The sequence below is a fragment of the Belonocnema kinseyi genome, chromosome 4, assembly GCF_010883055.1.
Source record: "Belonocnema kinseyi isolate 2016_QV_RU_SX_M_011 chromosome 4, B_treatae_v1, whole genome shotgun sequence".
Taxonomy (NCBI): Eukaryota; Metazoa; Arthropoda; class Insecta; order Hymenoptera; family Cynipidae; genus Belonocnema; species Belonocnema kinseyi.
In genome coordinates, this window is record NC_046660.1 from 102,941,353 (window position 1) to 102,961,379 (window position 20,027).

General features: G+C 31.1%; 1 protein-coding gene across 1 annotated transcript in view; it reads right to left on the reverse strand.

Moving 5' to 3' along the window:
• The window catches only part of LOC117171544 (pro-resilin-like), a 37,869-nt gene extending 22,212 nt beyond the window's left edge, over nt 1-15,657 (reverse strand). The window contains exons 1-2 of the mRNA XM_033358950.1: nt 15,417-15,657; nt 6,166-6,351 (exon numbers count right to left, since the gene is read on the reverse strand). Of these exons, the coding sequence (XP_033214841.1) occupies nt 6,166-6,351; nt 15,417-15,437 (207 nt within the window). The 5' untranslated portion in view covers nt 15,438-15,657. The remainder of the gene's footprint in view (nt 1-6,165; nt 6,352-15,416) is intronic.
• Between the last annotated feature and the right edge of the window lie 4,370 nt (nt 15,658-20,027).

The following is a 20,027-nucleotide window of genomic DNA, read 5'->3' on the forward strand; positions in this document are numbered from 1 at the left end:
ATGAGATTGAAAAATTTTAATCTTCTCTTGATCACTAAAATTTGATAAAATAGCTAATCATAATATTATCACAAAAAGAAAGAAAGTGTGAGTGAAACACCGATTTCAGTGCACGATACACCTGCAAGAAAAAATACCCCCCTTGGGGTGTGAATGCTATACAGTCCTGTAGGGTACAGAGACTCGATCATTTGGGGTACGAAGTGCCGGTCACTTGTGGTACGAAGTGTCTGCTTCGGGATGTACAAAATGAAAAACGTCATTCGACGCGTAATCATCTTGCTCTTGACTTCTTAAAATACTTTTTAAGACTTGTAATAGTCATGTCTAAATTCATTCTTTATTATTTTGACAGCTTTGCTGATCGTACGTTTTAGAAGGTGCTTCGTTCGCACTTTGTGAAATTAAGCGAAGCTGACGACTTACTTTCATACCTACGATTTTCCAGATAATGCAAAGATCCAGATAAAAGAGAAGGTAGCTTGGCTAGCTCGTCGCGTAGGCCATGAAGAAATCACAGTTGCGATTAATTAATTTAAAGAGTTAATGTGTGCAACAATACTGTGTAACGTGTATTGAGGTTGTCTTATTTTGTAAACTCATAAATTTTAAATATTAACTAAATCTTTTTCATTAAATCAAGTTGACCTGAGTCCCGAGTTAACCTCTGGAGTAAACTAATAAAACTGACTTTTCTTACCCTACCTAGTCGGTATTTTGTACCCCACGCACTCGGCATGTCGTAGCCCAAGTTTGAGAGATATCTGTATCACTATCAAGGTACAGTAAACACCGTTATAATTTTACCTGAAACAAAATATACCCCCAAGCTTTTACTGAGATGAACACTTTATACTTTTTATATTAGGAAATTGGTTAATGGCTAATATTAATAAATAACTCACTCTGATCGCATAAATAAAAAATTTTCCCACTGCACGCTTCACTTAAACCAGGAGTGACAGATATTGCACAGTTAATTTGTATTTTTTAGGTTTGAATATAAAAAAATAATTTCATATAACATATTAATTATTCTCTCTTCCAACTATTAATGTATATTCCTATTTCATCAACTTTTAGTGATGGAGAAGACATTAAGAGCATTATTAAAGACGTTTTTTTTAAATATTTTTTTTGGTGTCCAGATTATAATATCCTTATCTCATCCCTGTTACATATTTTTTCCCTATCTTATATACCAAATGTCTTAGATTAATTTTGGCAATTCTTACAAAACTTTTGAGGGTATAATTAAACTCTCATATCTATCTATTCCTAAAGGAATCAAATAACAAATGCCAGCTTTTCCCTTTGTATTAGCTATAAAATTGTTATTTAATGGATATTTATCTAAAATCTCACTTTTTACGTAACATTAATGCTTAAAGCCTCTAAACAATTTCTTAAAGATGCTTTAAGGCGGCCATGTCTGCCAAATTTATCTCCAAACGTTTTGAAGCAAATAGTTAAATTTTCAACTATTAAGATTCATTTTCTACAAAAATACGAATTTTCAACCAAATAGTTAAGCTTCTCCATTAAAAATGTCAATATTTAACCCAAACTGGAATAGTTCATTATCATTAAAAAAGAAATAAATTTGAATAGAAAAACCAAATCTTCTATAAAAACAATTTTTAAAATATTTACAATGCAAAACAGAAAGTTCGGAATCTGTGAATGGAAAGAAGAAAAATGCAAGCAAGATTGTACATATATGGGATAGATGTATGAGAGGAATTGACAAAAAAAATGGCAAGAGAATGTGCATTATATTGTGTTGAGTATTAAATATTTTTCTTTCCCGAAATAGCCATTTTATTTTATAAAAATGTTTATGACAAAACAAATTAAATCTCACCAAAAACATCTTTAAATTAAGAAACTTAGCCAAGTGAAAGGTTATCAGTACAATTATTATAGGTTCTGAAATCGAAATTTGTCAAGTATTATTTAAAAATAAATAATATAACTTTCAAAATCGAATAAATAAAAAAATTTTCAGATATTTTCAGAACGAATATTAAGGAGAAATATTACTATTTTGATAAAAATCTGGGATTGTTTTTAAAGATAAAATTTAAAAAAAAATAAATTTTAAGATTCTTAATTGAAATTGCATTGACAGAAAAATAAAATAAAATATTTTCTCTAAATTTCTGAAAAAAGCCCCGGCAAAACAATGTCAATTGAAATGAATTGTAAATGTTGAAATTACTATGTTGAATTGATTTAAATTCCAAACATTAAAAGCAGAAGTAAAATCAACTAAAAGAAATCTTATAAACATTCGAGCCAAGTATTTTTTGGGTGACAAAAACCTCGAAAAATTGAAATTTATGTGAATAATACTTCAGTAACCACTTCTTCATAACTAAACTTTCTGCGCACTTTGGAAGTATCTCTTTTGCATGTAGCATTATAAGCAGAAAAGAAAGTTCTAAAATATAGAAACCGTCGATTTAGAGTTTACTTGAACTACTTACAATTGACCGATTACAAATTAAAAGAAAAATGAAATGCTCAAGAAATATGAAAAAATCAGCACAATTTGGCTATTTTAAGGTAAAATCATTTATTCGTGATATTTCAACATAATTGTCATTCAAAACTATTCAAAAACATGTTCTTTGAATTTCGAGTAGGCAATTACCTGCAATAGACTGCTCCATAGACTTTCCAAAAAGTCCTCTGTAATAGAACAGTATACTATTTGTATAGCGTATCTACGGTTCAGTGCAATTACAGACATTCAATTGTCGATTGAATATTTCATTTCATGAATGCAGTAAATCTATTTCATTTACATGTTTCCAGAGAATCTGTTATTTCAAAGAAGATGTAGCAATTGAGAGAATTAAAAAGTTTTAATTTAGTCAGCATTTAAAGCTAAAAAAATATTGTGCTATTCCCCAACACTGCAATGCATTACTGTCCTGTTTTTCAATAAAAAGTAAATTATTCAGATAAAGGATTTATCACTTATATTGTGAGCAACAATCTTCGTGAAATAATCAACTGAAATTTACACTCCATGTCATCTCGTCCAAGGAGAAAGTATCTCACAGGACACTTTATTGCAACCTTTCGTCACTGATTAAAAGACGTGGCCGGGGAAAAACAGAGTTGAGAGCTGTTTACGCGGTTACGTCAGTCGAGTTTCCTATTAGTTGAAGGTTTATTAGCGAGCTCATCATTCTCATTGAGTAGTTGCAGATAGATTCGGAAACCGACTATAGCTCAACGCTCATGCAAGTTCTCAACAGTATGAAGTGTATGTCGACTAAACCTCATTACAGACTGAAAAGGAAGGTGGAGCAATTTTGCTTGTATTGATCTTTGCCTTTATAATTAAGGCTTTGTTCACTATCTTCATAGTGCAATTTTATATAATTTTTATGGTTATGGATATCTTAATAGCTTCGATTATAATTAGTTGCGGTTTATGTGAAAAAGATAATAATTAGCCTTATCTGCTTGCATGTACAAGAAAAAGTTCCGGGCATTCTGGTGTCCCTGGTATAGAAACAATTTTCAGAGAAGTACAGCATTTCTAAAAGTGTAATTTTTTCAATAAACTTGTACAATAATGTACGAAATTTAATCAAAAACACAATTAAATAGATACTGACGATTTTTCATTTGCAAATCTTAATTTAAAAACTACCTTCTTGCAATATTCTGAATGTATAGGTCTGAAAGGAACAACTTTTTGCTGCAAAACGTGTAAATTCCTGTAATTTGGCGATTTTATACAAATCTTTCTATCAGGGTGAATAGTGAAAAAAATGCTCTTAAGAAAAATTTGAGACCCCTTTGACTTTCACTTTAAACAAAACCTTTTTTACTGAGATAAAATGGGATTCGAATAATTTTTATTGTATCATTAATTAAAGTATTCCTACAATTTACTATTTTTAATATTTCACTTACGAAATATGTCAATTATTTTTTAACTATAAGCAAAATATAATAATAATAAGGTAAAATTTTTCACACACTCGTACAGTATATCATTTTTATAAAGTATTAGAACCACGTGCCAATTAGCGTTGCGGTTAGTTGCTGCGTGGCGACAGCACTCTATTTAAGACCTTCTATAATTTAACCTTTTCATCTGATTTTATCTTTAATATGATTTTTAAGAGAAAAGATAAAAATTCTTTATAAATATACATAAGTTTTTAAAATAATTCTGGTATTCTTTGAACTATTATATGAATCAATGGGCACCTATTTCTGTAAACTTATTTCTGTAAATTATAAGATTTAAAACTGTGAATGTATGATTGTAATAGGTAATTGAGATGCTTACTTAAAGAAGATATAAAAAAACGGACTGGCTAATTTTTAAGTGGGGTATAGATTACAAATGGTTTTCCCTGTGAAAACAGATTTGGGCGTTCGCAATAAAAGGGCTCTTATGACCAGGGCGTTTTTAAAGTTGGAACTTCGAAAAACCCATTTAAACTTGGCGAAATCCATAAGCACCCACATTTTAATTTTTCTTCGAACATAAAATATACCTACTTCCGGATACTATCTGGATATAAGTATACTCATACTTTATTTAGTACCGGTCCCAGTATCAAATCTTACTCAAACCCAAAAATAATAATTTTGATCCTATCTTAGAGAAACGGGAATATCTCCTAAATTAGAAGGGACCATAAGGGTTTCTTAAATGCAGATGCCCACATATTATTTCTCCAAGTATATTTTCATGATAACAGAATCACATCCGTTCAGTATTTCAATTTTAGGTAAAAACGGCGACTTTAAAAAAAGGGAAATCAAAGGGAATTTCATTTATTACTAAAAACAGTTTTATATCATATGGTTATCTCATAACTATAGAATGAAAGTGCCTTCTAACAGAAGCGTCATTTCTTTATCAAATTTTTTATTCATTTATGTTTCTCAAATTTTATTTAGCTAAATTTGAAAAAGTTCATTCAACACTTCAGCGCTTTCTATTAATAAGAGTATATCAGACACAAATTCAATAAGATCACAGATTAAACAATAGATAGCCAATTGAATTGCAAAATTCTCATATTTGTCTTTATTACAAATGTATGCTTCTCAATAGAAACATTTTTATTCCTAATTCTCATACATGTTTTTCTAATACCGAATCCTGAATTGTTTAATGTATTTTTTTAAGTAAGATAGAAAGAAATAATGTGAATGCTCTAAAATGCAAGAAATCTTAATGACAAATAAAAAAGATTATATTACAGACAACCGTCATTAAAAAATAATTATTTATGAGATTAACAAAATTATTAAAAGATTACAATTGTTTACAATACGCAGTTTGCAACTGCTCAAATATATTTCTCTGACACAACGTTTTACGTTTCTCATTATATGTTTTACAAGTATTAAAAATAAAACAAATGGCCCATTTATTTTCCACTTAACTGCTAACTGAATTATTAAGAGAACCTAGTTAAGAAATTTATTATATTTTTGGATAGAAAGTCAACTATTATATTTTTTGCGGAACATATTTTTTTGTTTCCTTCTTAAATAATTTTTTTTTTTTATGTAGAATGCTCAACTATTTTGCGGAAAGATCGTATTTTTCACGAATTCTATTATTTTCTTTTAAAATTATAATTTTTCTTCTTTCAAATATCAACTATTACATTTTTTGTCGAGCAATCATCCTTTTTAGTTGAAAATTAAATTACATGATTAAAAGCTCAACTACGTTCTTAAAGTTCTTAAATATTTATTTTTCGTTGAATATTACTCATTTCAGTTAAAAATTTATAGATTGTAATTTATCTTCCCCAATTACAAATTTAACAATATGGTTAAAACTGTAAACAATTTCTTAAAAATTCATTTTCTTGTTGAAATATTTTTTATATTAGTTGAAAATTCATCTCTTTGGTTAAAAGCATACCTCTTTTATTAAAAATTCGTCTTTTTGGTTGAAAGATTCATCGCTTTTGGTAGAAATTTCATCCTCTTTAAAAAAGCGCGGGAGGACAAAAATATGATTGCTCCCAATGATCTTTCAAATTTAATTTTGATACGCTTAAGAAATTGTATTTCTGGTATTTCGACATCAAGTAATTGTTCTCGATAGATTACAATTCATGACAGACTGCAATTTTGATATACGTTCAGTGTAATTACTGTAGTTACCTGACTGTCTATGTAATCTTGATTCTCATCGTGGTCGTCTCCAATAGGGGCACCATAACTATTCGTTGCGCCGCCGTGATTTCCTTGGTTATTGCTTCCAGCAAAATTTCCAGGCACTCCGTATTGGTTACTCAAGGGTGGCTCACACCAAACTAAGCATGCATTTACCACTAACGCTGACAGGATCTGCATAAATATGAAAAAATTTACAATTCATATTGTTTTCAGTTTGATCTTTCTACATGCAAAATATTTCCTCAATAGTAAACTTAATGAGAATATGTATAAAACATAGTTTAAAGCGAGAGGGGGGGAGGGTGATACAAATTTGGGACAACTTGATGTAGATTTTGTGATGCAGATTGCAGAATATATACGAAAAGGTGATGTCAGTTTAATTAAAGAATAAATTGTCGCTTCGTTCACAATGTTTTGCGTGGTTAAACAATAGCCTCACGCTTGTCTGTGAGTAATAGGATTCCAATGTAAAAGTGCTATTGAAGGTTGCTAACGCACACTAAACGGTCAAACAGATTGATGCTGAATTACTTTATGCAGCCCGCTAGTTGCATTCGATTGTAACTGGTTGCTTTAATTCCAATTTCAAATGCTTCCATTTTGCGGAAATGCACTCCAGTACACGGACTACAATTATTAATCATGACACCCTTTCGATGAATATATAACTTAAGAAATCAGTAGCATGAGAGGAAACGTTTTACACGATAATAAATATAGAGCAATTTTCAATAAATTATTAATCAAATGTTCAGATCATGCAAGTCATTGAATAACCTAATTATTTTGTCATTTCACAGTAAACCCCAGGACTAAATTTTATCTTTAAATTAGATAAAGTCGCTGCAGCACATTTATCTGTCGGAAGATAAAATTTATGTGACGAAAGATAAAATTTATACGACGAAAGATAAGATTTATCTGAACAAAGATAAGATTTATCTTTCGCAAATATTGATTTGACATATATGATATGTCAAACGGCTGCGTCTAGGTTCACCGAAAAAATGTCCTCTATACATTCGAAAATCCTCGCGGTATTTATTTTTTAAATTGTCTCACATTATTCAAATGATTTAAACCATAAAATTATTTGCCTAGGCTTACAGAATGTATAGGGTGAATTTGTTTAGTTTATAGTGATTGTTTTTGTTTTGTTTTTGAAACTAGAAGCAGCCGTTTAACGTATCGCATATGTTAAATACATATTTATGTAAAATAAATTTTATCTTTCGGAAGATAAACGTGCAGCAGAGTTTTTATCCAATTTAAAGATATAATTTATTTCTGGGCTTACTGTGTTATTATTTTAGAATTTTATGAAAATAATACTATCCGACAAAATATGATAGATGTAAAAAGTTGGAAACTGGAAATATTATGTTGAAAAACATTCTTAACAAAAATCCATAATTTTGGACAAAATAGTAATATTTTGCCCCATATTACTTTAGTTACTTAAAATTTTGTTTATTATTTTTTTTCTTGAATTTTCCCACTGATTTGTAAATAATATTACAAAGACAAACTTATAGTCTCCAAAAAACTTTAATATAAGATTTTTTTTCTTCAAATTTTGTTTAACTTTAAAAAATTCGTTTTCTTAGATTAGTTTTTTTAGTATCAGATCCAACAGAAAATTCAAACAAAATTGTGCAAAATAATTTTATGATATAGTAAGTCTACATTCTGCAGATTTGTTTTGTTATTGTTAAATAAACATATATTCCTTGCAAAAGTATAGAAGAATTTTAGTTATTTCGAAAAATGTAGGATACTTGTTTCAATAAATATTTAAAACCTCTAAATCTTAAAAAAAAGAATTAAAAATAAACAAAATTCGAGTGCAAAAACGTTTTAATAGCCTTAATGACAAAATCTCATTTTCTGCTATACAAAAATATCCACAAATATCACAGCTTTTCAATCATCCAATTTCTCTACAACACTTTTTAAATAATTTTTTTAGTATGAAATAACATTTTCTAACAAAATAATAAAAAATTTGTAGAACAATCCTTTTAATTTGACTTATTTCAAGAAGGGTTCAATTGTTCAATAATTTTAAATTCGTAAAAAAGGAATTTTATTATATTTGAATATTACCTTTTTCAATGTGTGCACGATCTAACAATTTGCTGAAAAAAGGCCATATACAAAATTTTCAAAATGAAGAATTTCTTTTCCTAATAACAAAAAAATAAGATGTTTTTTGATCGAAGCCAAAGAAATTTCAAGTACACGTTAAATTCTTTCATACAAATTTGCAGTTAACTCACTCCAAAAAAACTTTCTTTTTACATTCTCATCAGAGAAGGTATTAGATTTGTGTAAAATTTGACCCCCCCCCCCAGTTTTTGTCAAATGTCCACGTTTTGAGACCCCCTGAATGCGAAAAACAGGTTTTTACGAATGTGTTTGCCTGTAAGTCTTTATGTCTAAATGTCTTACTGTATGTTTGTCTGTGAATACGATAACTTTTGAAAAAATTAATCTATTAGATTGCCCTTTGGTACACTCGTGTAGTGTCATAAACTAAAGGTCAAGTTCGTTAGCCAGCCATTTTGGATACAAATTCAAAAAGTGGGCACATTTTGAATATTTTTGAGACCACTTTTTTTACAAAAAGAAAATTAGCAGATTTAGAGCATTTTAAAAATCCAAAAAAGCAAACTAAAATTTCCATTTTAGGCCAAACAACGCATGTCATGAAAAAAAGTCAGGAGAAGAAAATCTTTGCTTTTCGAAAGCCCTACAAGATTATGATAACAATTTTTTTAATTTGGTTGAAAAGTTGAAAATTCCAAATTTGATCGTATCAAAAATGTTTGAAACCACATTTTTTCAAGATTTAAAAATTCTATGCACGATTGTTCATAGTACTCAGAAACTCAAACAATTTATCCCCGAAACTTTTTTCTATAACAAGAAAATTATCAGAGTTAGAGTATTTTCAAAATCCGAAAAGACGAACTAAAATGAACATTTTAAGCCAAAAAACGCATGATACGAAAAAAAGTCAAGAGAAGAAAAACTTTGTTTTTTGAAAGCCCGACAGGACTATAATATCAACTTTTTTAATTTGAGCGAGAAGTTCAACACTCCAAATTTGATCGTACAAAAATTCCATTTTTTGTTCAAACTATGCAAGATACGAAAAAAATGATGAAGCTCAAATTGCGCGCCCTGGATAGAACTACAAATTAAGAATGAATCAATTATCGATATAAGCAACGAGAAAAAATGAGACAAAACTTGTTCATCCAAAAAAGAGCTATAATTTTTGATAGGACAGTTATTTTTTGCTTTAGTCGTAAAAAATAACATGTTAAATAAAAATATTAAATTTGTTTGAAAAAACGACACAAGGTATTAACTTAAAATAACAGACAAAAGTTGTTCGCCTAAAAAAATCTATAAATTTATTATTAATTATTTTTCGATAGGACGAGTAGATTTTCTTTTAATCGTAAAACATAAGATTAAAAATTAAAAAATTAACTTTTTGGAAAAAGCACGGAAAAAACGAAAGAGCACATAGGCTTCTATATAGGACCCTATATAGGTTCCTGTATTAGGCCCTATGTAGGTGCGCAGTAGTTTTTATTTAATCGTAAAAAACAACATTAAAAATAAAAAAATCGTAAAAACAAGGAAATAAGAATTAGTATGATTCAATTTTTATGCATATTATGAATTGTAATGATATAACTTTATAGAAATGATACATGTTTCTGAGCAGCTTAGAATACAATTTAAAGCAAATTAAGAAGCAAATAAAAAAATAATCATGATAAATACAATTTTCGTTTTATTTTGCAATTTTTTAATAAGTTATCCCCGGCTGAGTTACATAAAAAATGTATTATAATTGATATAAAAGTGTTGTGTATAATGTAGAAAAGTTGACAGGTTGGACAAAATCGAGTGCGAAGCACGAGATACATGATGAGAATGTGTTCGTTAAAGCCAAAAGAGCTTTAACAAAAGAGAGTTCAAAATCACAAAATTGCAGTTGTCGGTCGCGTGCCGTAGGTGCGCTCAAACTCTTGAGCTAAACTTTTTTAACGCAAGAGAATTCACAATCACAAAATTACAGTGGTGGATGTTTTGAGCCTTAATTTTAAAATGCTTGCGCATGAATGTGCGAAAATATAAAGACCGAGCGCGTAGCATGAGGTAAATACATAATCAAGCGCGGAGCGCGAGAAGAATACAACATCGAGCCCGAAGCGCGAGAACCAACAGTCGCGCGCCTTAGGCGCGCTCAAACTGGCGAACGAAGCGCGCGATGGGAATGTGCCCGCATAGCGGGCAGATTTTTTTACAGATAAAAAAGTTTTAAGTTAAAAACAAATTCTGATATATAATTTTATATTATTATTCACTGCCAAAAAATGTACCTGAAAATAATTTAACATAGTTTTCGCTCAATAAACTTTTTTTTCAATTTTCAAAAATTTCAATTTTAAAATCAATATACAGAACAGAAGATATTAGCCGATCGAACTAAACTTTGGAGAGCTTACTACTGTTGGAAAAATACAAATTTTTAGATACACGGAGATTTTTATGCATTTTCTCAGCATGTCCGCTTAGATTGTTAGTTGAGATTTAAATGTAGGCAAAAATGGTATAAGACTTTGTTTTTAAGTATAAAATAGGATTTAAATGAGTTCTTAGCGAATGCTCGATGTTAAATAGTACAAATTTGTTAATTAACATTGTACGTTTATCTGTAAAGACAAAAGGATGAGTAATTTTCATTGTTGCAAAAAATAACGCGATCGAATTTTTGCTATTGAATTCTTAAATTGGATGGTTGAAACTACTGGAAAAAATTTCTTTCTTGGACTTCAGAATCCAAAAATGACAGAGGGATAGGGAAACATTTTTTTAAACTTTAATATTTTGTAAAAAAAGTCTGTTGAGTTCCATTCCGCTGAAATATTGAACAGAATTATGCCTCTTCAGAAAAAAATGTTTAAAATATCAAAAATAATTTCATACTGTTTAAAATAAATCATTGTAAGCAATAATTTTTTCTATATTTATAGATACACGAAAAATCTGAAAAAATGTATATAACCATTTCGCAACGTAGATTTTAATAATTATTTTTACAAAATCCTACCTGAAATATATTATTATCAAAAAACTAATATTTAAATGAATTTTTAAATAAATTTCACATTATTTCGCTGGTAGCTGTAAATATGGGAAAAATTATTGTTTATGATAATCTTTAATGAATAATGTGAAGAATGTTGATGACATCTTAAAAATACTTTTTTCTGAAGATGCACAATCTGCTAGAGCTAGATATTTCAGAGAAATTGAACTCAAGAGATTTTTCTCCTACAAATATGAATGTTTTTAAAAAAATTCCTCCACCTCTGTCATTTATAAATTAAGCAATAAAAAATGTTTTTTATTACTTTGAAAAATTTCTTTGCCGGAAAACGCACAATGTTAATTAACAAATTGATATCTGGTAAACTGTTTGTCGTAAGACATTCGTAAGAACTCAATTTAAAGCTTCATTATTACTCTAAAAACAGAGTTTCATACACATTTTACGTATTTCTCACTTGAAAGTAGCAATCCAAGCAAAAGAGTTTTGAGAAAACGTTGCAATTTCATGTTTTTCATTAATAACATACAATGGATTAAGAAATCACCCTAGAACTTTTAAGGGCTTTAAAGGACGTAACGCCAAACATTTTAAGATAAAACTCGCCGTGTCTCTTATTTATTCCAGCAAATGACTTTTTTCGGCTTATTTGTCTGTACTATGAATCCTGAGTGGAAATAATTTCGCTAAATATTCAATAAAATAGCATATAACATAAACTATTTTAACTTATCATTTGATGTAAGTTGACTAAGAGTTAGCGATTTTTCATTAAAAATTAGTTAGCATGGCTGAAGCAAACGGTAACTGACTTTTCGTTTTTCAATTAGTAACTTTAGCTAAGTCAAATTTAACGATAGAATCACTTGAGACAGCATAGAAAATCTTCCAGGCAATAGCTCTTAGGTTTTTTCAGATTAAAAAAGAGACCGAATGGAATGAAAAATAAAAATACGGGAATAAGAATCACTTGAGACTTAAGTACAGCACCACAATCTTTAATCAATCGAACGTTCTTTTACTCTCAGAATTTTGATCGAAAGCGAAAAAAGGATAATAAAAGCCTTTTGGAAAGAAGTTTGAAGAGTACAAAAGCCTCTCATTATAAAGAGTAATTATGAGGAATAAGTGGTTCTGAAGGGAGATTTGGTTTTGAAGTTAGGTTTGGTTTTCAAGGGAGGTTTGGACGTCGTCAAAATAACCCATTCTGACCCATCGGATATTGGCTAAACCCTAGAAGGACGATTTCCACAACCGCTCGAATTCACTTGAGCGAATTGGGATTATAAAATATGCGAGTCGTGTCTCATTCAACCGTCGCGTCGTTCGAAAGATCCATTGAGTATTCACAGGAACGCACCAACACTCTCCCCCGAAATTTAATGCACTTATCCCCTGACCTCGCGTGAACGGAGTGGACTTTGAGGGCTGACTGTTTAATTAGATCTTGAGATGTCAGTATTATTAAAAGCATTGCTTATCACACGGCCAATAGAGCTGATTTCTCACCATTCTCGTTTTAATTCACAACACCTGAATGACAATTAAAAATCCCTCAGAAATTATCGTATGATGGAGCTAAGCATAAACAACTATTTATCATCCTTTGAAGTGTGTGAGCGACTTTAGCCCTCAATGTGGGGCTGTGTCGCTCACTTATAAAAAGAAAAAAGCTTGGACGGAAACCTTTACATACAATTTTTACTTGGAAAATAACGAGATTTTTTCCTAACCTTATGTATGAGTAAAAAAAATTACAATAGATCTCATAATTTGATATATTATTTTCTATATTTTGAACGTTGTCGAAGGTATTTCTTATCTCTTAAACCAAGTGATTATCAAGGGAAACAATCTTTGCTTTGGTTTGTAATAAAATACCATGAACCACTTTCCCAACAGAAACTAAAGTTTTTACAAAAAACAATCGGCTGGACGAAAAACATATTGTATTAATGTGAAAATTTGCATAAATCTTGTTCTGGTGCTAGAACATATGATCCATTGGACAAATTTGCACTTTTTGTTCGTTGTGACAAACGAAACAGCACCAAATTAAGATTTAATATGAAACTTAGCATTTGTGAAAAATAAAACAATCGTTGTTATTTAAATTTACAATTCAGGGAAAGAGATAATAAATTATGAAAAATATAGTCACTCGTATGAATTGGTTTCCCCCGCGTGCGCCGCGTTGTTCATTTTTGCGGCAGGTCTAAAATTTTATTGTATATTTGAATATCAAATATGTGAATTTTCATTAATATTTAATAGATATTTGTTCATGTTTCTTTATCCAATAACTAATGCTTATAACAATTATTTGACAAATAAAGAGAATAAATGATGGTATTTTTTATGTAAAAAATTTGAAAATTACGATTAAATAAAAATTGAAAAAACTAATTGCTAAAATAAGTCATAACTTAGGAGCTATTCGATATCTATTGTTTTGAGCATGTTTGTCCACAAGAAATTTATATATTATTGTACTCTAGTATCTTAAAGTTAGTTCTTCTAAATCCTCATAGAAAATAAAAAACTAAAATAGGGACAAAGTTACAATACACCAAACTTAAGCTCGTGTAACATTTTATAGACCCATAGGTAGAGAGTGAAATGCTACGAATCCCATCCGAGTACAACCGATTTAAGCACTGCTTAACTTTTAGTGATCGGACATTTCAAGAAGGGAATTTCAATTAAACAGTGTAAACTTAAGAAAGAAACATTTTTTATTTTGTAATCCTCAGTTTCTCTTGCTGAGGCTAGAACTACTACTTTTAAATAAAATTTGAATTTTAAATATTATCGAATTTAACAATAGGATGCTCTATTATCTGCTTTCACGTGCGGTTGTTAATAATGATTTACTATGACTTTAATAAAATCAATTCTATTTTTTCTACAACTACTTCTAGACAAAAACTAGTTTATTTGTTTCTGAAGTTTGTGTTAAAATACAATGAACAAGATTAGCATCAAATAAATATACTATCAGTATGAATACGAACGATAAAATGTTTCTATGATCGAAGAAAATTTCCCGTGTCTCAAGGAAATGTACTGGATTGAAAAAATCAAACTTTTTCATTCAATTGCATTTTATTGAGACGATAACATTTTTCTTAGATTAAGAAAATATTGTTTCATTCGTACATTACGTCGCTTTTTAGTCGCTACTCGAGATCCATGTAAAATATAGATAAATAAGTTACTTCTGAAAAACTAAATAATGTATTAGTGTACAAGTAGAGCAGGTTTCAGTTTTATAAGAAATAGGTTCCGATTTCGTGGATGATTTTAAAAAATTGAGTTTTAGATTAAATAAAATTATTCGGATAAAAAAAATATTCATTAATACCCAAGAAAATAATTTTAAAATATCATTTTTTCTGTCTATTTATGTTCGGAAAATATAAATGGCTTTAAATACAAAAAAAACACTTATTTGTTTAAAATACTTCACGCGTGACTTTAAAAAAATAGCAATTTTTAATTTTCAGTTTCTTAGATGAAGATATTCGTTTAATCAAGTTTTAGAAGACAACTTTGATTAATTCAGTATTTTATTCTAGGCAACGGACATTTAGTACAAGCAGAAAAATTGGAAATCTTGTAATATCAGTATTTGAGATTGTTTGAAATTAGGGTGCACCCTCCCTACAATTTAGTTCTTATAAATTGCGAAAGGTATATCATACAAACTACATATATATTTATTTAAACCCAGGAAAATTCTCGCATTACTCAGAATAAGTTTGCATATCTTTCAGTTGTCAATTTTACACTCGAAACTTTTCGGTCTATTTTCCTCTTTCCATTGATTCACGGTTCTGAGTTTCACGCGGGAGAATGCACTGTTATACATATATTTCAGTCACTTCCAGCATCGAAATACATCACTTTGCTTATTTCTTATTTAGAATGCACTCGAGAACTTTCAATAGAACTGTCACTAAAAATCTGTAGTACCTAAATTGCACCCAATCGATCAATTGATAGAAACTAATGTATAGGATGTTGAGTAATGTCTATGTGTTGGATATTGGTTGCAAGGGGATAGATTTGAAGAAGTACTTTTAAAAGGTTTATCTACCTTTGGCACGATATTATCCATTTTTTTGAGACGAAGGACCGGGTCACTGAGAACGAATACAGAGGCTGAAATGTGGTGATCCTCCGGACCTTCGCTGTTCTTATATAGGAGCAAGTTATCTTGCGCAGCGCTCGACTTCCTGTGCGAGACCTAATAGTAGTTGGTGCACAGATTCAGATATGGTCGGGATCATGAAGACGACTTAGGCGACTATAGGATGGTGAGGGAGGTGCGGAAGAAGTAAATACGGTCGGATAACAACGCTCTGGGCATACACACTGCGATTCACATAGGTATATACGCGCCACGCGGAAAGCCTACGTTTTATTCCCCATTGTCTTGCGTCGACGCGATTTTGGTTGGGACGCATGTGAGGGAGCATGCGAGGCGCGCTTATGGAGAAAGCTGATTACCTCACGTCGTGGGATAATCCAGACTACTGCACGCCTTTTTCCAGCGGACTAATTAGGTAATTGAGGCTTAATTAAACTAAGTTCGGTTGCTTCTGACCGAGTGACTGTATTTGTGCGCGTGCATGGGTGTGAAGTGAGGAGAGAATACAGAGAAGGGTTGGAGATAATCAAGAGGAGATGTGTTAGCGTAACACCTGTGTCATAATGCAGATGCCGAAAGCGTAAAACAAACTTGTGGGGTTGTAAGTATATAATACTCTATATAATTGTTGATGTATCTATGATTCCATGTGTGGTTAGATTTCATGTCTCTTTCATGGTGGATTTGGCCCAGATCTCATTATTTCTAAATGGTTCAATATGAAGAGTCGAGGCTGAGTTAGGTAGGTCAGATCAGACAGAGGAGGAGAAAGAGAAGGTTTAGGATGAAGAAGACGAAGAGGAAAAAGAGGACAAAGAGAACAACGAGGACAGAGTAGAACGGACAAAATAAAAAAGAAGATATATAGGACTAACAGGACAGAGTGGAGAAAGAGGACGAAGATGATAGCGAGGACAAAGAGAACAACGAGGACGAAGATAAAGAAGATTTAGAGGACAAAGAGGACGAAGATAACGTCGAGCAAGAAGAGGAGGACGAGGAAGAATGTGGATGTATGAATGGAAGGGTGGAGGAGACGGGGGAGAAAATCAATTTTTATTTGGATGTATCCTTAAATAACGTAACAGATTTTGAGGGAGAGGGTTCACGAAAATGTTATGATCTGTTGGGGGGGGGGGATATCGATACTGCTGCGCACAATTTTTAAAAAGTCAACCTTATGTTAAATCCATACATAAAAAATTATAGTACATAACATTAAAGTTTAGTAATTTTACAAAAAAAATATTATAATAATGTTATAAAGATTTCAATCGGTATAATTAGAATTGGTATTTCGATTTTGTTCCTCACTCTGTAAAAAACCATTTATGAAAGCCAAATTTTTTCACACATTTTAAAATTAATACTACCCGTAAATTTATTCAACATTTTTTAAGTATACAGAGTTAAGTGAAGATATTTCAAAAGATTCCAAGGTATTTCCAAGTTTTTTTAAAATATTTCAAAGGATTTAAGGGGTTAAGCCTCTGTAGAATTTTAAAAAATTGACAATTTTTCTTTGCTTAGAAGGCGTTTTAGGATCTTAAAAATAATATAACAAAAGATGGAGGGCGGAAAAATGTCTAAATGACCAAATTTTCAATTTTACTACAACGCCTCTGAGGTATGCCTCGGTGATTTTAGAGTATTTAAAAATTTAAACGCGTTACTCTCGAAATCACTTTTTTTGAACTGGCCGGAAACATAACTCGAATAAATCCTTAACGATCGATCTCCAACTTAAAAATATGTTCAACATTTCTTTCTCTAGCAACGTACGTAGGATTTTTTTATATTGCATAGTTTTTTTATAAACAATTTTGTAACGATTTTTTTGATGAAATCTTAAACTTTTTTTCAAACTTGCACCATGTCGTGAAAAATCAATATCTCGAGAAAAAAATCCTTCCTACGTCTCTTGCTGTTTTTCTATAGAATCTAAAAAAATTTTATTTTTTGATCCAGGTCAAAAATTCCGGGCGTTATGTTTCCGGCCGTAGACACCTTAAAAAAGGCGCCGACGAAGAAATGCTGCGCAGCCGCCATTTTGTGATGAACGAATTTGAAAAAAATATTCTCTGTACTTTATTATTAATATTATAAATCCCATTTCAAAAAATTTCGATTGATCTCTTTTTGAGCCAAAAAAATCTCGAAATATGCCTATTTTTTGTGCTCTACAGGATTTCAAAGGATTTTAAAGATTTAAAGAGACTTTCAAATATTTTAAGGTATTTCGAGAGGTTTTGAACATTCTTAATGATCAAGGATATTTGTAAAATTTCAAGGAATTTCAATAGATTTCAAGACTTTAAAAAGATTTTAAAGAAACTTGTAGGTTGCAGGGTATGTTAAAAGATTCCAAGGGTTTTTAAAAGGGATTTTAACGGAATATTAGATTTTCGATAATTTCATTATTTTAGACTATTTTATGGCTCTGAGTAAGGTATTTCATTGAAGTTTTTCTCAGAGAATTTCATAGCACTTTAAATATTTTAAGGATTTCAAGGAATTTAAATGGACACCATCAGATTACATATAACTTCACGGGGCCTTAAGGAATTCTATAATATTATTTGAATAAAATATTTTGATGAGTCTATTAACACATTTTTGGGACCTTTAACCCTCAAACCACAAGGTGGGGTGTTCAGACACCCCAAGGCTCTATTTTCGTGCATGAGCTAGGCCCAGAGCGTCTTAGGGAGGTAGGGATGTCAATAGCCTGGTCTTCAGTAGTCCTCTGCACGTGGGAATAGATAAGAGCCACTAAGTCATGCTACAGATGTTTTGAGAAGCGATAATATGAATTTTTAATGTGCATTAGGGAATGTGAAAATAGCCTTTGTGTTTCCTATAACTGAAAGAATCTAAGAAATGTAATTTTCTCGTTATAATTTAGCAGAAAATGATTTACAAAGTCCTCTGAATAATTGTAAAATTTTGTCAAATACCTTAGAAACAATATTATGCCATAAATCATTCGTAATGTGTTGCAAAACGACTGGGGTGTGGAGACACCCCACCTTGTGGTAAATGAGGCTCTGTCTCACCTTGTGGTATGAGGGTTAAAGAATTTTGAAGGTATGAAGAGATTTTTAATATTTCATGGTATTTCCAAAGATTTTAGGATGTTTAAAAAAACATCCCAATGAATTTTAATAGATTTCCAGACATTTCAAAGAATTATAAAGATTTTAGGGTATTTTAGAAGATTCCGAAGAATTTTCCAGAACTTTGAAAATTCCAAGGGATTTCAAAGGATTAGAAATATTTTGAAAGATTGAAGAAATGAAAGAAATACCCAGGAATTTTAGGATTTCAAACGATTTCAAACAAGTTTGAAAAGATTAAGTAATTTCAAGGAATAGCATCAAATTTCATGTTAATTGACGAGATTTGAAGGGGTTTCTAATATTTTAATGAGCTTTCAAAGTTTATTGATTTGAAGAGATCTTTAAATATTTTAAGGTCTTTCGAAAGATTTTAAACTATGTTATAGCATTTAAAATATATATCCAGAAAAAGTTTATTTACAATTTTTTAAAAGTACTAGGCAGTCTGATAAGTCCCTGAAAAATGAAACACGGAGACGTTTTTTTGGCCAAAGTTGGTTTTATTTTTCAACATACTCTCCTTTTAGGTCGATACAGTGAGTTCAACGATTTTCTAACTTTTTGATACCGTCCGAAAAGTACTCGATCGGAAGGTCTCCAAAATACGCCTCAGTTTCAGCTATGAACTCCTCATTTGAGTGAAAACGCTTAACGGTGAGCCATCTCTTCAGGTTAGGGAACACGTAATAGTCGCTGGGGGCCAGTTCTGGTGAATACGGTGGCTAAGGAACCAATTCGAAGCCGATTTCATGCAATTTTGCTTGTGCAACTAAGCATGAATGAACAGGCGCATTGTCGTGATGATAAAGCGGTTTTTTCTTCTTCAAATGCTGTCGTTTTTCGGCAATTTCGATTTTCAATCAGTCCAATAATGATGAATAGTATGCCCCGGTTATGGTTTTACCTTTTTCAAGATAGTCCACGAATATTATGCCATGTGCATCCCAAAATACGGAGGCCATAACCTTTCTGACCCATTATTGCGTTTTTGGACGCGTTGGAGCACTTTGGCCCGGTGGAACCCACTGTTTTGCCTGTTGCGTTGATTCAGGACTGTAGTAGTGGATCCAGGTTTCATCTATGGTTATAAATCGGCGCAAAAACTCGGTCGGCTTACGCGAAAATAATGCCAAATTCTGCTGGGAAGTTGTCACACGAATTCGTTTTTGGTTCACTGTGAGCGAACGTGGCACCCATCGCGCGCAGATCTTCTTCATGCCCAAAACTGAATGCACGATATTGCCCACACGTTCCAATGATATGCCTACTCATATGATATGCCAATGATATGCCTCAATTTCACTTTGGGATCATTCAACATCATATCATGGATTTGTTCGACATTTTCTGGTGTAGTGACCTCTTTTGGGCGTCCAGATCGTTCAGCATCAACTGTGCTCGTACGGCCACAACGAAACTCGGTAAACCACTTATGAAT